The sequence below is a fragment of the Oncorhynchus kisutch genome, linkage group LG7, assembly GCF_002021735.2.
Source record: "Oncorhynchus kisutch isolate 150728-3 linkage group LG7, Okis_V2, whole genome shotgun sequence".
Taxonomy (NCBI): domain Eukaryota; kingdom Metazoa; phylum Chordata; class Actinopteri; order Salmoniformes; family Salmonidae; genus Oncorhynchus; species Oncorhynchus kisutch.
Window position 1 is genome coordinate 34,545,664 of NC_034180.2, and position 14,433 is coordinate 34,560,096.

At 41.4% G+C, this 14,433-nt stretch overlaps 3 protein-coding genes and 1 pseudogene across 5 annotated transcripts in view; 2 read left to right on the forward strand and 2 right to left on the reverse strand.

Moving 5' to 3' along the window:
* LOC109894524 (acid phosphatase type 7) overlaps positions 1 to 1,470 on the reverse strand; it is a 29,312-nt gene extending 27,842 nt beyond the window's left edge. Inside the window, exons 1-2 of one of the 3 annotated variants that reach the window (XM_020488080.2) lie at positions 1,272 to 1,437; positions 702 to 831 (exon numbers count right to left, since the gene is read on the reverse strand). Coding sequence is in view for 1 of the 3 variants with exons in the window: in XM_020488079.2 (XP_020343668.1) it covers positions 1,272 to 1,362 (91 nt within the window). In the remaining 2 variants the exon portion in view is untranslated. Of the gene's footprint in view, positions 1 to 701; positions 832 to 992; positions 1,065 to 1,271 lie in introns of those variants that run through there. The other 2 variants (XM_031829001.1, XM_020488079.2) reach the window with 2 other exon arrangements.
* Positions 1,471 to 2,292: 822 nt separating this feature from the next.
* On the forward strand, positions 2,293 to 5,324 carry LOC109893759 (KATNB1-like protein 1; annotated as a pseudogene).
* Positions 5,325 to 5,456: 132 nt separating this feature from the next.
* Positions 5,457 to 8,632, forward strand: zgc:194887 (fibrinogen-related domain-containing protein). The gene is made up of 3 exons (XM_020488081.2): positions 5,457 to 5,581; positions 5,788 to 5,946; positions 6,636 to 8,632. The coding sequence occupies exons 2-3, from the start codon at positions 5,805 to 5,807 to the stop codon at positions 7,328 to 7,330; spliced, it is 837 nt and encodes a 278-aa protein (XP_020343670.1). The 5' UTR covers positions 5,457 to 5,581; positions 5,788 to 5,804; the 3' UTR covers positions 7,331 to 8,632.
* chrm5a (cholinergic receptor, muscarinic 5a) lies at positions 8,029 to 10,522 on the reverse strand. Its single transcript, XM_020488078.2, has one exon. It carries the CDS (start codon positions 10,502 to 10,504, stop codon positions 8,924 to 8,926), a length of 1,581 nt encoding a protein of 526 aa, XP_020343667.1. The 5' UTR covers positions 10,505 to 10,522; the 3' UTR covers positions 8,029 to 8,923.
* Between the last annotated feature and the right edge of the window lie 3,911 nt (positions 10,523 to 14,433).

The following is a 14,433-nucleotide window of genomic DNA, read 5'->3' on the forward strand; positions in this document are numbered from 1 at the left end:
GCAGTCCCATGACTTTTGTTGCCCTCTCATACAATGTCACATGATGTCATAAAAAACATGTAGGCTAGTTAAACTCAATAGACTCTGCTTCCCTTAAATGAAACCCAGCCTTTCAGGATACAAATTGTCTCAATTAGGCTACAGAAAACTGTGCCAGATACATGTTCTTCTACAGTTGTGCTAGTGTACTGCAGAGTCAGCCAGTCAGTCAGTGTGTCTCTGATGAGGAAATCAGAATCAGTTGACCAAACTGATGAAACAGCAGCCAAACCTGTGAAGTCAGCAAATGCAGTGTGGCAAGGCATGATGAGTCAATAAAAGCAGTTGATGTTGTTTGCGATTGTAGATGTGTGCTCATTTAAAGGACAAGTCATTCGCTTTGAGTTAATCTATTCTTGCATTGGCGTTCTAACTGATGAGAACTGAATCACTTTATGATTGCCTCCCCCATAAAATTATACAAGCCATAACATGTTATTAAAAACGTCAACTATGATTCTCTTTTAAAACAGTATGTTAGAGAGAAGCAGTGAAAGATCCAATCTACTATGAGAACAAGATAAACCTAAAAGTGATCGAAAATAGATGATTCATTCTGTATTTAAAGCAATTAAGATTTCTATTTTGAAATCGAATGCACTGAGCACATTGAACACTAGGGGGTCGACAACAATAATCCAGTATGCCTATTGTACATTTACCGCGTTTATGAATCCCAATAACGTCCACCAGCCAATCTGAGCCTGGGGACGAGGTTAATGAATCCCCAACAAAGTCTCTGGTCACAGTTCAGGAAAGGAACCGGGGCTTCGTTTGGGTTAAGAAACCAAGCTGAAAAGGATAGTAAAACCAGCCTCATTAGATCGGAATATATGACTTCTTAATATGACTTCTTAGAAAGTACATCAACACCGACAGGTAACGTTAGGTGATTGCAGCATTAGTAAGGTAGCTAACTAGTAGAGTAGGTTAGATCGAGGAAGTGTTAGTACAAGCCACGTTATATGTGCTCATCGTCTGTAGCTATCCTTCAACATTATACTGCTGCCTCGAGCTCTTTGTCAGCTGTGCTGCTGCTGCTGTCAACAGCTAACGCAACTAGCAGACAGCAGCCAATGCTAACTGCAATGCTGGGTTCACTGGATGATAACTGTAAAACAGATATGTATCGTGATAATTGCAAGTGTACAGTAGCTTCCTATAAATTGAAATGCGCAAAATAACCAAACGTGACAAAAATACATTAGCTAGACAGACAAAGTTGCCCTCACCTTTTCTGGCTACGTCATTATTCAAAATAACAACAATGTGCCCGCGAAGAATTGTGGGTAAAACCAGTTTACCCAGCTTGTGTGAAATCATTACTTCAAATAGTTGCAAAATGTTCCGTTTTGCAACGAAAATGTGCGTTTATGTTGGACAGATTCAGGTAGTTCCCTCCCTGTTTGCTGAACCTGTCTAATAGATAACAGCTTGGAGTAATGATTACACTGCTGCTTTCCCTATATAGTGTATGTAGGGCCACAGACAATCCTAGGAATAATTTAGCTTTAAATGTATGTGTATGTTCAATGTGGTGTGATTCAGGTTCCCACTCGGCCGTCAGTCCTTCAATCCGTTATTGTACAGACAGCTGTACTTTCTCTCTCACTGTAGGTATTCCCAGAGCCATTTACAGTGCTTAGTGTGTGTGTGAGGAGTTTTGATGTACATTGATTGAAAATAATGTGTACTTTTTGCCTCATGAGCATAGTTCAACTGTTGTACACCAACAGAACCAACCAACCATTGTATTACTCCCGTGTTTGTAAACAAAGTAAATGTAAACAAATAGTATATAGCCTCAACACATGGTTAAAACTGATATCATAGATGGATCCATAGCTCTGCCTATGAATTTGAAAGTGATTACATTTCTCCAGCCCCATCCTTCAGCTTTTCTACTGATACAGAGGCTGGGAGTTGGCTTTGTTATTGTTAACTGCTGATTGCCACTTTAATGAAATCTTGAACTGGAACAACCCTCATACCTTTTGTCATTGCTTCATATAAGTGATGATTGAATCTAGTATGTCTGAGTATTCAACCATGTCTTTGTTTCATAGACGTCTGGCAGGTCGTTCAAGGAACAACCCTGGAAGACTGAAGGGAGTTGTGTCGTGTACTGTAAGTGGACGACCCACCATCTCACTATCATTCGGAGGAAGCAGCGATCCCACAGGGAGGACTTATGATGTGGCCAACAAGGAGAACGAAATGGCCTGTGTGCAGAGCATGTAAGAGATCGTCTACATGGACCCATGGGAGTTTCCACCCACTGCCTATCATACTAACAAGACTGACGAGGCTGGTTCAAAAGACGATGACTACTTCACAGAGGTGTGAAATATCAGTAGTCTGTTTGCCTGAAGGGTTGATTGTCTCATCATCGTGATATGCTTGGTGTCATAAATATTTGAATGTATTCCACCTCCGGTGTTCTGCTTTCCACAATACATAGCTGCTCTTTGGAAGAAATCTGAGACTAAATCTAGCCTTGACCCTGTGACGAAGAAATGTTGGAGAACTGCTTACATATTTTTTAAGGTACAGTAGAACTTGTCAAGATTGAAATATCGGAGGTTTTATTGGTCCAAAGTTTTGCTTCTATAATATCATATCTCTTTTGTCCTACAGGATCAAAGACACTTGTAAGTAATAACAAAAAGGTACATTTCTAATGTTTTTTTCCTGGTAAAAAAACAATGATTACAATTTACGTTTAATGCCATTTATGTATTATTTATCTAATCTTTCCCCGATAGTCTTGACGATGAGTCAGAGTCATCCAGTGTTTCCATTGGCTGTTGTGTTGACCTTTACCTTCTAGTGAAAAAGGTCCTCACTAGTCCATATGAAGAGTGAGTACCACTGTTAATGACACACTATCCATTACAAATTCTTGATAATCCAACCAAACTGATCCCATGCTGTCTTGCAGCTACCTGGTAGTTGGTTAACGATGGGTACAGTCAGTGTTGAAACATTGGTGGCCAGAGCTCTCAACAAGTCGAGGTACTAACACTCAATCTATGGATAGTAGGTTTTAACAGAAAATATATGGCAATCTATCGTAAATTTGGTAATTTATCCTTGAATAACTTTTAAAAAATGTATTCATATACAGTATTAATTTATTATGTCTGTGTCCATATTTTCCATGAGTTTAGTAGATAGACCATACATAGTTCAAGAGAAAATAGCTTAATTAGTGATAAAAGCATAAAGACATTATTTTCAATCAACTCTGCAACTCTTCCAACATTTACTTTTTTCCAAACTGCCACCAGTTTGATGCCAAAACAGTTCCTAGTAATATACCCTCCCTTTGCAACACTATTTAAAATACATGATCATTTGAACATAAGTACAAATAGTGTTTGTGATGTATGTGACATTCGTTCCTGTTTTTCAGGCTATAGACTCTTACCTGTTTCAGTTGCCATGCTTGCAATGGTGGCCCATGTCAAGCTCAAGTCCTGATGACTTTGTTTCCAAATTCCCATTGTGAAACAACTCACAAGAACCAAATGGACTTGTGACTCAATGAACTGCACTACTTGAAGTGTTATGCTTGGAAAAACATAACCTAGTTCATTTGAGGGCTGCTAAAGAGTGTCTATCTGACTCAGAGAGACACTCCAGACAATGATTGTGCCTAATTCTTTTTAATGGCACAGTGCAGTCAAACAGGATTTCCCTGTGTTTTATATACTGTATATTTCCACGCTATGAGGTTGGAATAATAATGTGAAATTGTGGAAATTATAATAATGCCCTTTTAGTGTAAGAGCTGTTTGAAAAGATTGACATTTCTGACTTTTAGTGAGATGGGGTTTTGGTCTTCCATGGTACTATCACCATGTAGTAAATTAGTTAATAGACCAATGAGAAAGAGAATTCCAAACATCTCTGCCAATGACAGTTAATTTCCACTCCAACCACTCCCAGAAAGTCCTAGCAAAGTTCTTGATGAAAGTAATTGCTCTTTGCTAAGAAGCTATTTTTGTTTCTTTTTGACCATTTTAATTGAAAACAATCACAGTAAAAGTACTTAGTTGTTGCCCATAAGTGATTTGATATTGAGCTAAAAATGGCTGCATTGGGTCTTTAAAGCCTTTTCATTGAATTAGAATTTGATATGACCACAATGCTATCATGATTTCATCTCAACGGCACAACATTGATCCAAAGGATGAAAGTGCATAGAACTGTCTGGTTACAGTAGTGAACCATTTGAAGTTGTATTTAGTTCATTAAAATGGTACTTAAACTTGTTTTATTGTAAACAAATAAATGACTTAGATATAAAAATGTCAGCCATAAAATGTTATCCTGTGTGGCTCAGTTGTTAGAACATGGCACTTGCAACGCCAGGGTTGTGGGTTTGATTCCCATGTGGGAACGGTACAGAAACAAAGTATGAAAATACATTTTTCAAAATCAAATCAAATTGTATTAGTCACATGCGCCCAAATACAACAACCTTACAGTGAAATGCTTACTTATGAGCCCCTAACCGACAGTGCAGTTTAAAAAAATCTGGATAAGAGATAAAAGTAACAAGTAATTAAAGAGCAGCAGTAAAAAATAACAATATATACAGGGGGTACCGGTACAGAGTCAATGTGTGGGGGCACCGGTTAGTTGAGGTAGTATGTACATGTAGGTTGAGTTATTAAAGTGACTATGCAACATGACAACAGAGGGGGGGGGGGCTATTGAAATATTCCAAGCCCTAGTTAGAGCCCATAACAAGGACCCAGAGTATAAATAATGCCTGGAGTTTTCCGTGGTCAGGTCACATGGTTAGAAAATATTCCTGGCCCTATTCATAAGGTACATCTACAGTATGTGTTGTGTTAGTGCACAGGTCCTCCAGACATAGTTTAAATTCACTGTTTGAATCATCATGAAGATAAGTTGTTTAGGCATTATCATTTATGGCGCTTTGTTTATGACTATCTTTGTATATTAAAACAAATAGCTGTAAAATACCTCTTTGCATAACAGGGACATGGTGATACAGTATTTGTGAGGATGGGGGAACACATTTAGGGGATGCCAGTTTTAAAAGTTGTCTTGTTTGTTGTTCTACTTGATCAGCTAAAACAGACATTGCAACACCAAGACAAAGGTTACAATCGCTTCTTCCCAGCAGTGGAGGAAGTGTTCAGAAGGTGAGATATTAGGCAACCATCCCACTTGACACAGATATGTTGAAGGTTGCTTTAACCCATGGTGTTTCCTATTGTGACGTGAAGCTGAGGCTGAAGTCCAGTCGTGACTGGCCTGTAGAGGCTGTGTGGAAGGGACTGCACCTCAGTGGACTGGTTGGCAGCCTGGGTGGCCTTGTTTGTTCTCTCTGTCTCTCTCTCTCTCTCTCTCTCTCTCTCTCTCTCTCTCTGTCTCTCTCTCTCTCTCTCTCTCTCTCTCTCTCTCTCTCCCCCATATAGTGCTATCAAAGTACAATGTGTGTATAACGGTTTATGGTCACAGAGCGCAGCACACAAACACACACAGTGGAACAGTAACAGTGAAGGTAAGTGTTCATTCTTTACAACATTTCAGTAAGGTTCTTAAAGTACCTGTTCTATACATTGTATTCAAAAATGACAGATTTTTGTCCAAGTATGAAATTGTCAAATACATGTATCTCTTGAATGGGCGTAACACAATTGTTAGAGAAATTGCATTACCACTCTGTATGTATGGTCAATTGAATCCACATGTCTGTTTACCCTGAAGGAACTTCCCGTTAGAAGATGCAGAGTTTTGGGACATGGACAGTAGCAGTAGCACTGGTGATCAGTCTGATGGGAGTACACACTAAACACCTGGTAGCTGAGAACACCCATCTCCTGACCTCTGAAGAGCACAAGATGGTCCTCAACCAGGGAATGAAAGGTAGGGATGACAATACTGTATTATTAGTAATGGAATGGAATTACCAACATAATGTAGAAATGGATTCTACAGTAGGACTTATGGCTGTTTCTGTAGTTGTCATGTGTCGTTTCAGTGGGATTTAATGTGGGCTTCAAATTGTATTAATAGCCTTATGTGTGGTGCTTGAAGTATCATATCTTTGCTGATAGACAAACCCGTTTGTTTTGAGTCTCTGTAATTCTGGAGGTAGTTCAAATGCAAAAGCCTAGACCGAATTACTTACTGACCCTTCTATACTTCATACTTGACAACTGTGTTCCTTATAAACTTCTTTCACATTTCTTACCTGCTGCTGAGAACAGTAGTGTATTGTAGTGACACACTTTTGTCAGACTAAACAGCAGAGATGCTATGTTAGAGCATCAAGGTTTGACTATGCTTGTCATGGACACGGTGAAATCCCATGGATTATGAAACTGCCAACAGTCATGAAGATTAGCCCATTGATGATAAGACAGGGAGTGGCAGGTTAATCATCATGGTCCGTCATCATACAATACCTTGAATAGGTGTACACAATGATTAGAAAAATAAATCCAGATTATTTGCTTTGATTTAATCAACTTGATCTCATGTTACTCGTCAACTCTTTGTGTAATTTGCGTATTGTGGGTGTTAATTCAGTTTGTTGCTCTTTCACCCTTCAGAGTACCCCAGGGATTGCTATGAGATGTTGATGGGTTCAGGGGGTCAGGCCAGAGATGGAGTGTACTTGATTCAGCCAGCTGACTACCCCATCCTGGCCTACTGTGCCATGCAAGATGGTGGTTGGACCGTAGTGCAGCACATCACGGTTAACAGCAGCGTGGACTTCGACCGCACCTGGGTCGAATACAAGCAGGGTTTCGGGATGCTGAATGGTGACCACTGGCTGGGGAACGAACACCTCCACCATCTCACCCGAGGGCCAGGACGCTACAAGCTGGGGGTCAAGCTGGTTGACAAAGATGCCGTCGCCAAGATTGGCGAGTATGACCCTTTCATGGTGGAGGACGAGCGGTCTGGGTTCAGGCTGCGTCTTGGTCTGTTCCAGGGCTCTGCCTTAGACGCTCTCACCCAGGACACAGAGAACTACCTGCATGACAACCAGAGGTTTACCACCAAGGACCGAGACAATGACAACTACTTCCAAAACTGTGCTAAGCTGGAGTTCCAGGGTGTGGCGGGAGGGGGCTGGTGGTACGACGCCTGTGCTGGGGCCAACCTCAACCGCAGGAACGTGATCTACTGGCAGAAGGACTGCAACAAAGAGCACCTGTGTAAATACGCCTGGATGATGGTAAAGCCCTCAGACACAGTAAAGGTGGTCCACACTGGGGACTGTAAGAAGGATGAACTGTGAGTCTGTTGTCTGGAGATTAGGTTGATCCATACCATCTGTGGTTATTCTAACGCAGTGGTTCTCAAAACATTGTTTATGTAATAGAGACAATAGTTCAACACATTTAATTCAGAAATACATAGAGACATATGATCACAAAATGCTGTAAAGGAAACAGTTCAGTATCAACTGATTTGTCACACTTTTTTTTTAAGTAAAAAAAAAAAAGCTATAGTTATTTTGGGGACTTCATACACTTAAATCTCTCCCTCTACCTTTCCCCCAAAACTGTATGTCTAAATGATCACAGACCACATTTTGTGGCCATTATATCATAGCTTATTACACATGTAAAACCACTTTTTCTGTATTTATTTACTCACCTAATATCACTGAACGAATGTGTTGGTTGTTGGCACAAAAAACAAGATATACTGGATGAAAATAAGATTCAATCCAGTAAGTTTACAGTAGATTTTCTGATGACACATTTGATTAAATAACTAGATTTTAAGGTTTTTTGATTGTTCTGGTCAATTGAAATTCTGTAAATGTAATGTCTAGCAATGGGGACATGAGAATTATACAGCACAGAATGACCAAAACAAAAGCCTGTCTCCTGAGTACAGACAGATGTTAAACACATTCTAATTAATACATGACACAGAACAGTGCAAGAATCAAAGCCTACGGTCTCCCACTCTGTATGGATGTAAATGTTGAGGGCTGTCACTGTACTGAGTGACTTATAGTGACCCTGGACAGATTAAATCACTCCCTGATATGATCCCATGCTTAGGCCTGAACTGAACCCACTATGATTGATTAAAGGCTAATCCTTATCTGACAAGTAATTTGTCAGGTGTATACTTTATGCGGAAGTGTCCCATAAACTATTGCATGAAATCACGTGTTTTACACAGTTTATGTGCAGATTAAAGCTGCTGAGTTGAGAGTAAGACTAATTGTTAAATAGAATTTGATATCGCAAACTCAGCATTTACTTTAATCAAATCTCTTCCCCTCTGTTTCTGTGGTGTCTGGATTCATTTGGATTGAGGGATGAATACATGTGTACTGTATATGTGCTTGTGTATTGGTGGAAAGATTGGCTGTTGAATGTTTGATTATTAGTATCTGACAAAAGTCAATGGTACATGTGAACAAGGCTTTTGATGATCAGAGTGTACAATCATTTGTTATCCAGCTCACTCTGAAATCAAGTCAAGAACTGTGATAGCCCTTAAAATAAACACAATGTAGTCTAACATAATGCCTAGAAAACATTCACAACATGTTTTTCTATGAAATATCTCTAACTTTTTTGTGCATGTTGGGTTATTTTTTTATATTTACATGTTCAATGATGTATTGGTGTACAGTATCAGCATTTGGGGCAAGATTATCAAACACTTCTGAATTCCTTGTAGTGAGCAGTGATCAAGGTATTGATTAAAGAACAATACCATTGACAAACTAGAGTCTTGTCTCTAACCTTTGCACCTTTGACACACCCTACTTGTAGACATAACTCAAATACTGACAGAAATATTTCCACATCTATCGAGTCATATAGTCTTGATACTCGTCCTCTAAAAGGAAGGTGTGAATGGCTCATGTTAGCTTGCTGCTCACTACAGGGTTTTGCCCGTACCAGTAAAGTTTCTCTTCCACTCTCTTCTTCTTCCACTGACAGAGCAGCAGCATGCGGAAGGTCTTCTGGAAGGTCTTGTTACAGAGGGCGTAGCACATTGGGTTGACTGTACTGTTGACATAGCACAGCCAGTAGCCCAGGTGCCAGAGAGACACAGGGATGCAGTCAGAGCAGAAGGTGGAGATGAGCACCATGATGTTGTATGGTGTCCATGTCAGGATAAAGGCCAGCAGGATAGCACTGAGAGTCTGGGCAGCCTTCCTCTCCTTAATCAGCACCATCCTCTTCCTCTTGGTCAGCTGGATCTTCAGAGTGGTGTCTATTGGCTTGGAGGAGGAGGTGGAGGGTGGGGCACTCATAGAGTCAGCTGAAGAGAAAGATGATGGGGCCATGTTAGTGTCCCCATTCTTGCTCTGCTGGGCACCACTGCTAGTGTCTTTGGGAACTGGTTTAAACTTGTAGGACACACACTTCTTGCTCTTCTGGGAGTTGGTCTTTGGTGGCGTGTGGAAGAAGTTGTTCTCCTCATAACTGCTGAGCTGTTCTTTATCACAGCCCGCTGCACCCGTGCTCTGCCTACACTCCTGGCAGGTGGGCTGAAAGGCCCCCGGGGACACGGGCCGCTCCTCGTCCTCCGAGGAGGCATAGCTGTTGAAGGTGGTCAGCTGGTCTGTCTTGGACCACTCGTCGTTGGTGGCTGCTGCTGATTTGGCTGCATTGCTCCTGTTGGAGGAGGACCAGGAGGCCTGGGTTCTGTCCCGGGAGGCAGAGCTGAGCTGCTTGCAGTTGAAGCAGGATCTAATGATGGTTTTCTGGGGTTTGGTGACACCAGTGTCTGTGGAACTGTTGATGCCCTGGAGCTCAGCGAGGTCCTTGGTGCGACGTTCCGTCTCCTTGTAGATCCGACAGTACAGGATGGTCATGATTGACACTGGGATGTAAAATGCAGCAATGGCTGTCCCAAATGTTATCACTGGCTCCGAGAAGAACTGGATCTGACACTGCCTTTCAGGGACTGTCCTTTTCCCCACAAAATACTGCCAGCACAGTATGGGAGGGGCCCACAGGATGAGGGACACCAGCCAGGCCATGCCTATCATGACCCCAGCCCGTTTGGGGGTGCGCTTGGCTCTGTAGGTCAGGGGTCTGGTGATGGAGAAGTACCGGTCAAAACTGATTACCAGCAGGTTCATCACTGACGCATTACTGGCCACGTAGTCCAAAGCCAACCAGAGGTCACAAGCCACACTCCCCAGTGCCCAGTATCCCATCAGTATGTAGGAGGTGTAGAGGTTCATAGAGAACACACCTATAATGAGGTCAGCTACAGCCAAACTCAGCAGATAGTAGTTGTTGACTGTCTTCAGCTGGCTGTTTACCTTAAACGACAGCATCACCAGGACGTTCCCCACTATCGTAATCAGGCTCACGATGGCCGACACAGTTGCTATGGTTATGACCTCCCATAGACTGTGTGTGACAGGGTGGATGTCTGATGCATTGCCATTTATGGATAAGTTCTGTATTCCCCCACCTTCCATGTTGTTTCTCTAACGTTGTCCTTATTGTGGTATGAGTGGTATGGCTATGAGAGAGTAATCTGTTGGGTATGCCATCTTGAGTAGGCTATCCTAGAAAGAAGAACAAATAAAGTGAGTTAATAAAATAACAAATGCAGTTTACAAGTGATCTTTTCATGCAAAGTCAAACTCCATGTACAGTATGTAAAATAAAGGGTAGTGCCATAAATAGTCACTAGATGGCAGTAATAATCAACAATCATCCCCATGTGAGTCTAGTAGTAAGTAGCGCAGCAAGGCTCACACTGGCCACATATGGGGTCCATTCACCTTGCAAAACATCTTGTCTAGACAGTTTAAGACCTCAATGTAAATAATGTGATAACAGCACCTAAAAAGTATGCATGTTTGTGCTGTGTCATATTAAAGTGTATTATTCTATTTTTGCTGCAAAAAAAGCTCAGGTAGAGCTGTGTCACACATGAATGTCTGTATGAACATTTTAGGGCCATTAGGTCATATAAGCACTCAGGTCTCTTTTGCTATAGTTCTTGTGTGTTCATCTAGTATGTAAAGATATGTGTGTCTGTATTGAGGTCTCTCACAGACAGTTTGTTACACTACAGAGGTACATTAGCAGACAAAGAGGCTTAGCAGTTTGACACATGGGTCATTATAGGCAGTCTAGCCAAATGACACTTTTTAAATCCAGGTCATTAAAATAACTTGTCCGTTGCTCATCAATATCAGCAAGCATGTTTCTTGTCTGTATTAAATGGATATAGATGTCACAGTATTATCTCAGTGGCTCTCTGTAACCAGGGTGACAATGAAGTGATTGCTTCTGATTCTGAATGACGAACACTGATATCAGTGGAGCTAAATAAAATGTGCTTAAGCTTTGTACTGATGGAACAATCAACAAACAGACAAAAGATGACCATGACATTTCTGTCCCAGAGGTTGTTTGAATTGTCTGGCGAGGCGGTGGTTTTATCAGGGGTTTTCTCTGCCTCCTGGCTGAGTTTATCCAGCTGAAGAAGAGCAGCATCCCAGTTCTTGGGACACGTAGTACGCCATATGTACTGACCGGGATTGATAAAACACCATTAAACCTGGGCCTTTGCAGTTTCTCCACACACCTTTATGAGATGAATCCACCTCAGATCATTATGGCGGTGCTAAATCCCAAGGTCTTGGTCTCTATATTTCTATCTGTTTTCCTGGCTTCAGCCTCTCCGCTCCGCTTCTGAATGGACTGACTGTTTATTTCAATGTCAAGACTGTTATGGTTTGTGATTAAGTAGATTGTAGATTAGCAACAAAATACAGGCTACCAGGCTACCAGAATTGTCCTTTACACTTAACACTTTTTCTCCAAAGTGACCTACAGATTCTGAAGTGTCATATGTCAAATGGCCTCCATGGTAATTGAACATGCAACCTTGGATTCGATTCTAACCAATTGGGTTAAAACAGAGGCCTACATCTAGCCCTGGAGACAGGAACTTCAAGTGCTCATTTCAGCGTTGCCCATTTCTTCCCGGCAGGTTATTCAGTGTAATGATCATGAACTCAGGCATTATGTCAATGGAACAGCACCCTTAGAGACGTTGGAATGAAATATTGATTGGAGTGATTGCTATCATTTATTCTTCCTGTGTTTCTCTGTCACATCTGACAGCAATCGTTTCTCCTTTCATTTCATTTTGTTCTTGACAATACTGCAGGGAGGAAAAGAAAACCACATCTCTAATAATATTGAGATGAAGAAATGGTGTTGTTAAGAGAGATGTGAGCAACATTTAGTGAGTCATATTTGATCTAAACTGTGTATACCAAACATTAGGAACACCTTCCAGTTGAGTGTGAAAAACACACCAACGTTGCAGTTCTTGACACAAACCGGTGTGCCTGGCACCTACTACCATAGCCCGTTCAAAGGCACTTCAATCTTTTGTCTCGCCCATTCACCCTCTGAATGGCACACATACACAATCCATGTCTCAATTGTTTCCAGGCTTAAAAATCATTGTTTAACCTGCCTCCTCCCCTTCATCTACACTGTTTGAAGTTACATCAAGAAGGATCATAGCTTTCACCTGGATTCACCTGGTCAGTCTATGTAATGGAAAGAGCAGGTGTTCTTAGTGTTTGTATACTCAGTGTATAGGGTTGACTGTGTCTACTACCATGTAAATACATCTAATGGGAGATCAGGATGGTAGCGTTTTTAGCATGTGCCATTGCCAACCTGTGCCTTTGTTTGAAACCTGTGTCTCTGTGCTACCATGAGCCTAAGTATGCAATGTCCCAGGTCATCTCATTGCTAACCTAGTGTTTCTGGAGAACTTCCAACATGGATAATGTCCATTTTGTTGAGAGGGGATGAAGGTGGCATCACAGATGCTGAGTTTAGGGCCTTGTTAAATGGATATCCACTGTACACCTTGTTCATGATACAGTAATGGAAGGATTCCCATTTATCATCCATAAAGTCGACACTTGCTTAGTCGTTCCCTTCCTCAAAACATCTGCATCATCAGTCTACTGAGAGATCTTTGTGTCATACACCAGATGCTCTTCAAATACATTTTGAGTCCTGCCGTAAGTTGTAACAATGGAAACATTGACAGTTCATTACATAAGACGCAGTATGGTGTGCGATATCTTGCTTAACTTGCTGTCTCAATTTTAGGTTTGCTGTCTCAGTATAACTATTATGATAGACTATCACATCCTCCATTTCTGATCCTGGATACCTGAATAACTCATATGTTATCCTCTCAGCCTTGGAAGATGAATCTATACTTTGTCAGTTTATCTACCAGTATTATTTTGACCCTATCGGGACCTATACTTCGGAGTAACTTCTCCACTCATTGGTATTCTGTTTCCACACCGTGGCAGCCTGAGGTCCACACAAATGACATTCCACACACCACAGGGAGGCTCAGCGAGCCCTTGGATCGCCCTTCAGCTTATTACTGTGACATTTTATATCACTCACATAATCAACATCACAGCACTGGAGAGCCCAGGTATCACTTGACAGCTGTTTTTCTTCTTCTGTACTGTCCCTTTAGATGATGAACTAATCTGTCTCCCTCTTATAATTTCTCCTTCAATCTATCACTCTCTCTCTCTCCCTCTCTTTAGTTCTCCTTCAATCTATCAGTCTCTCTCTCCCTCTCTTTATTTCTCCTTCAATCTATCAGTATCTCTCTTTCCCTCTCTTTATTTCTCCTTCAATCTATCACTCTCTCTCTCTCCCTCTCTTTATTTCTCCTTCAATCTATCAGTCTCTCTCTCTCCCTCTTATAATTTCTCCTTCAATCTATCACTCTCTCTCTCCCTCTCTTTATTTCTCCTTCAATCTATCAGTTTCTCTCTCCCTCTCTTTATTTCTCCTTCAATCTATCAGTTTCTCTCTCCCTCTCTTTATTTCTCCTTCAATCTATCAGTCTCTCTCTCTCCCTCTTTTTATTTCTCCTTCAATCTATCAGTCTCTCTTTCCCTCTCTTTATTTCTCCTTCAATCTATCAGTCTCTCTCTCTCCCTCTCTTTATTTCTCCTTCAATCTATCAGTCTCTCTTTCCCTCTCTTTATTTCTCCTTCAATCTATCAGTCTCTCTCTCTCCAACCCTCTCATTCGCCATGAACTGCTTGCTCTGTAAGAAACACACTTTTATTTGATCATAAGGCAAAATTGCAGAAATGATCAAGTTCAAAGTAGCCTAACTGGCCTCACTCAAAAATAGTGCTTGTGGTTGGCACCTGTCTCCATTTCCCACACCTGACGAAAGGGAATATGTGTGCTTGAGGTGTAAGCCCTTGTCTAGTAGACTGAGGGTCTCCAGAAAAAGCTTGTTCTCCTCTAAGGGCTGGAGACATAGGCCAGGCCACTCTCTCAGTCAGCGAGTTCCATGCCAGGAAGTGGATTAATTCAT

What these genes read in the sequence shown, in the direction of transcription:
- zgc:194887 (XM_020488081.2), top strand. Translation starts at nt 5,805, where the DNA reads ATGCAGAGTTTTGGGACATGGACAGTAGCAGTAGCACTGGTGATCAGT. An exon ending in CCTCAACCAGGGAATGAAAG is followed by an intron (nt 5,947 to 6,635) that starts GTAGGGATGACA and finishes TTCACCCTTCAG; the next exon opens with AGTACCCCAGGGATTGCTAT.
- chrm5a (XM_020488078.2), bottom strand. Translation starts at nt 10,504, where the DNA reads ATGGAAGGTGGGGGAATACAGAACTTATCCATAAATGGCAATGCATCA.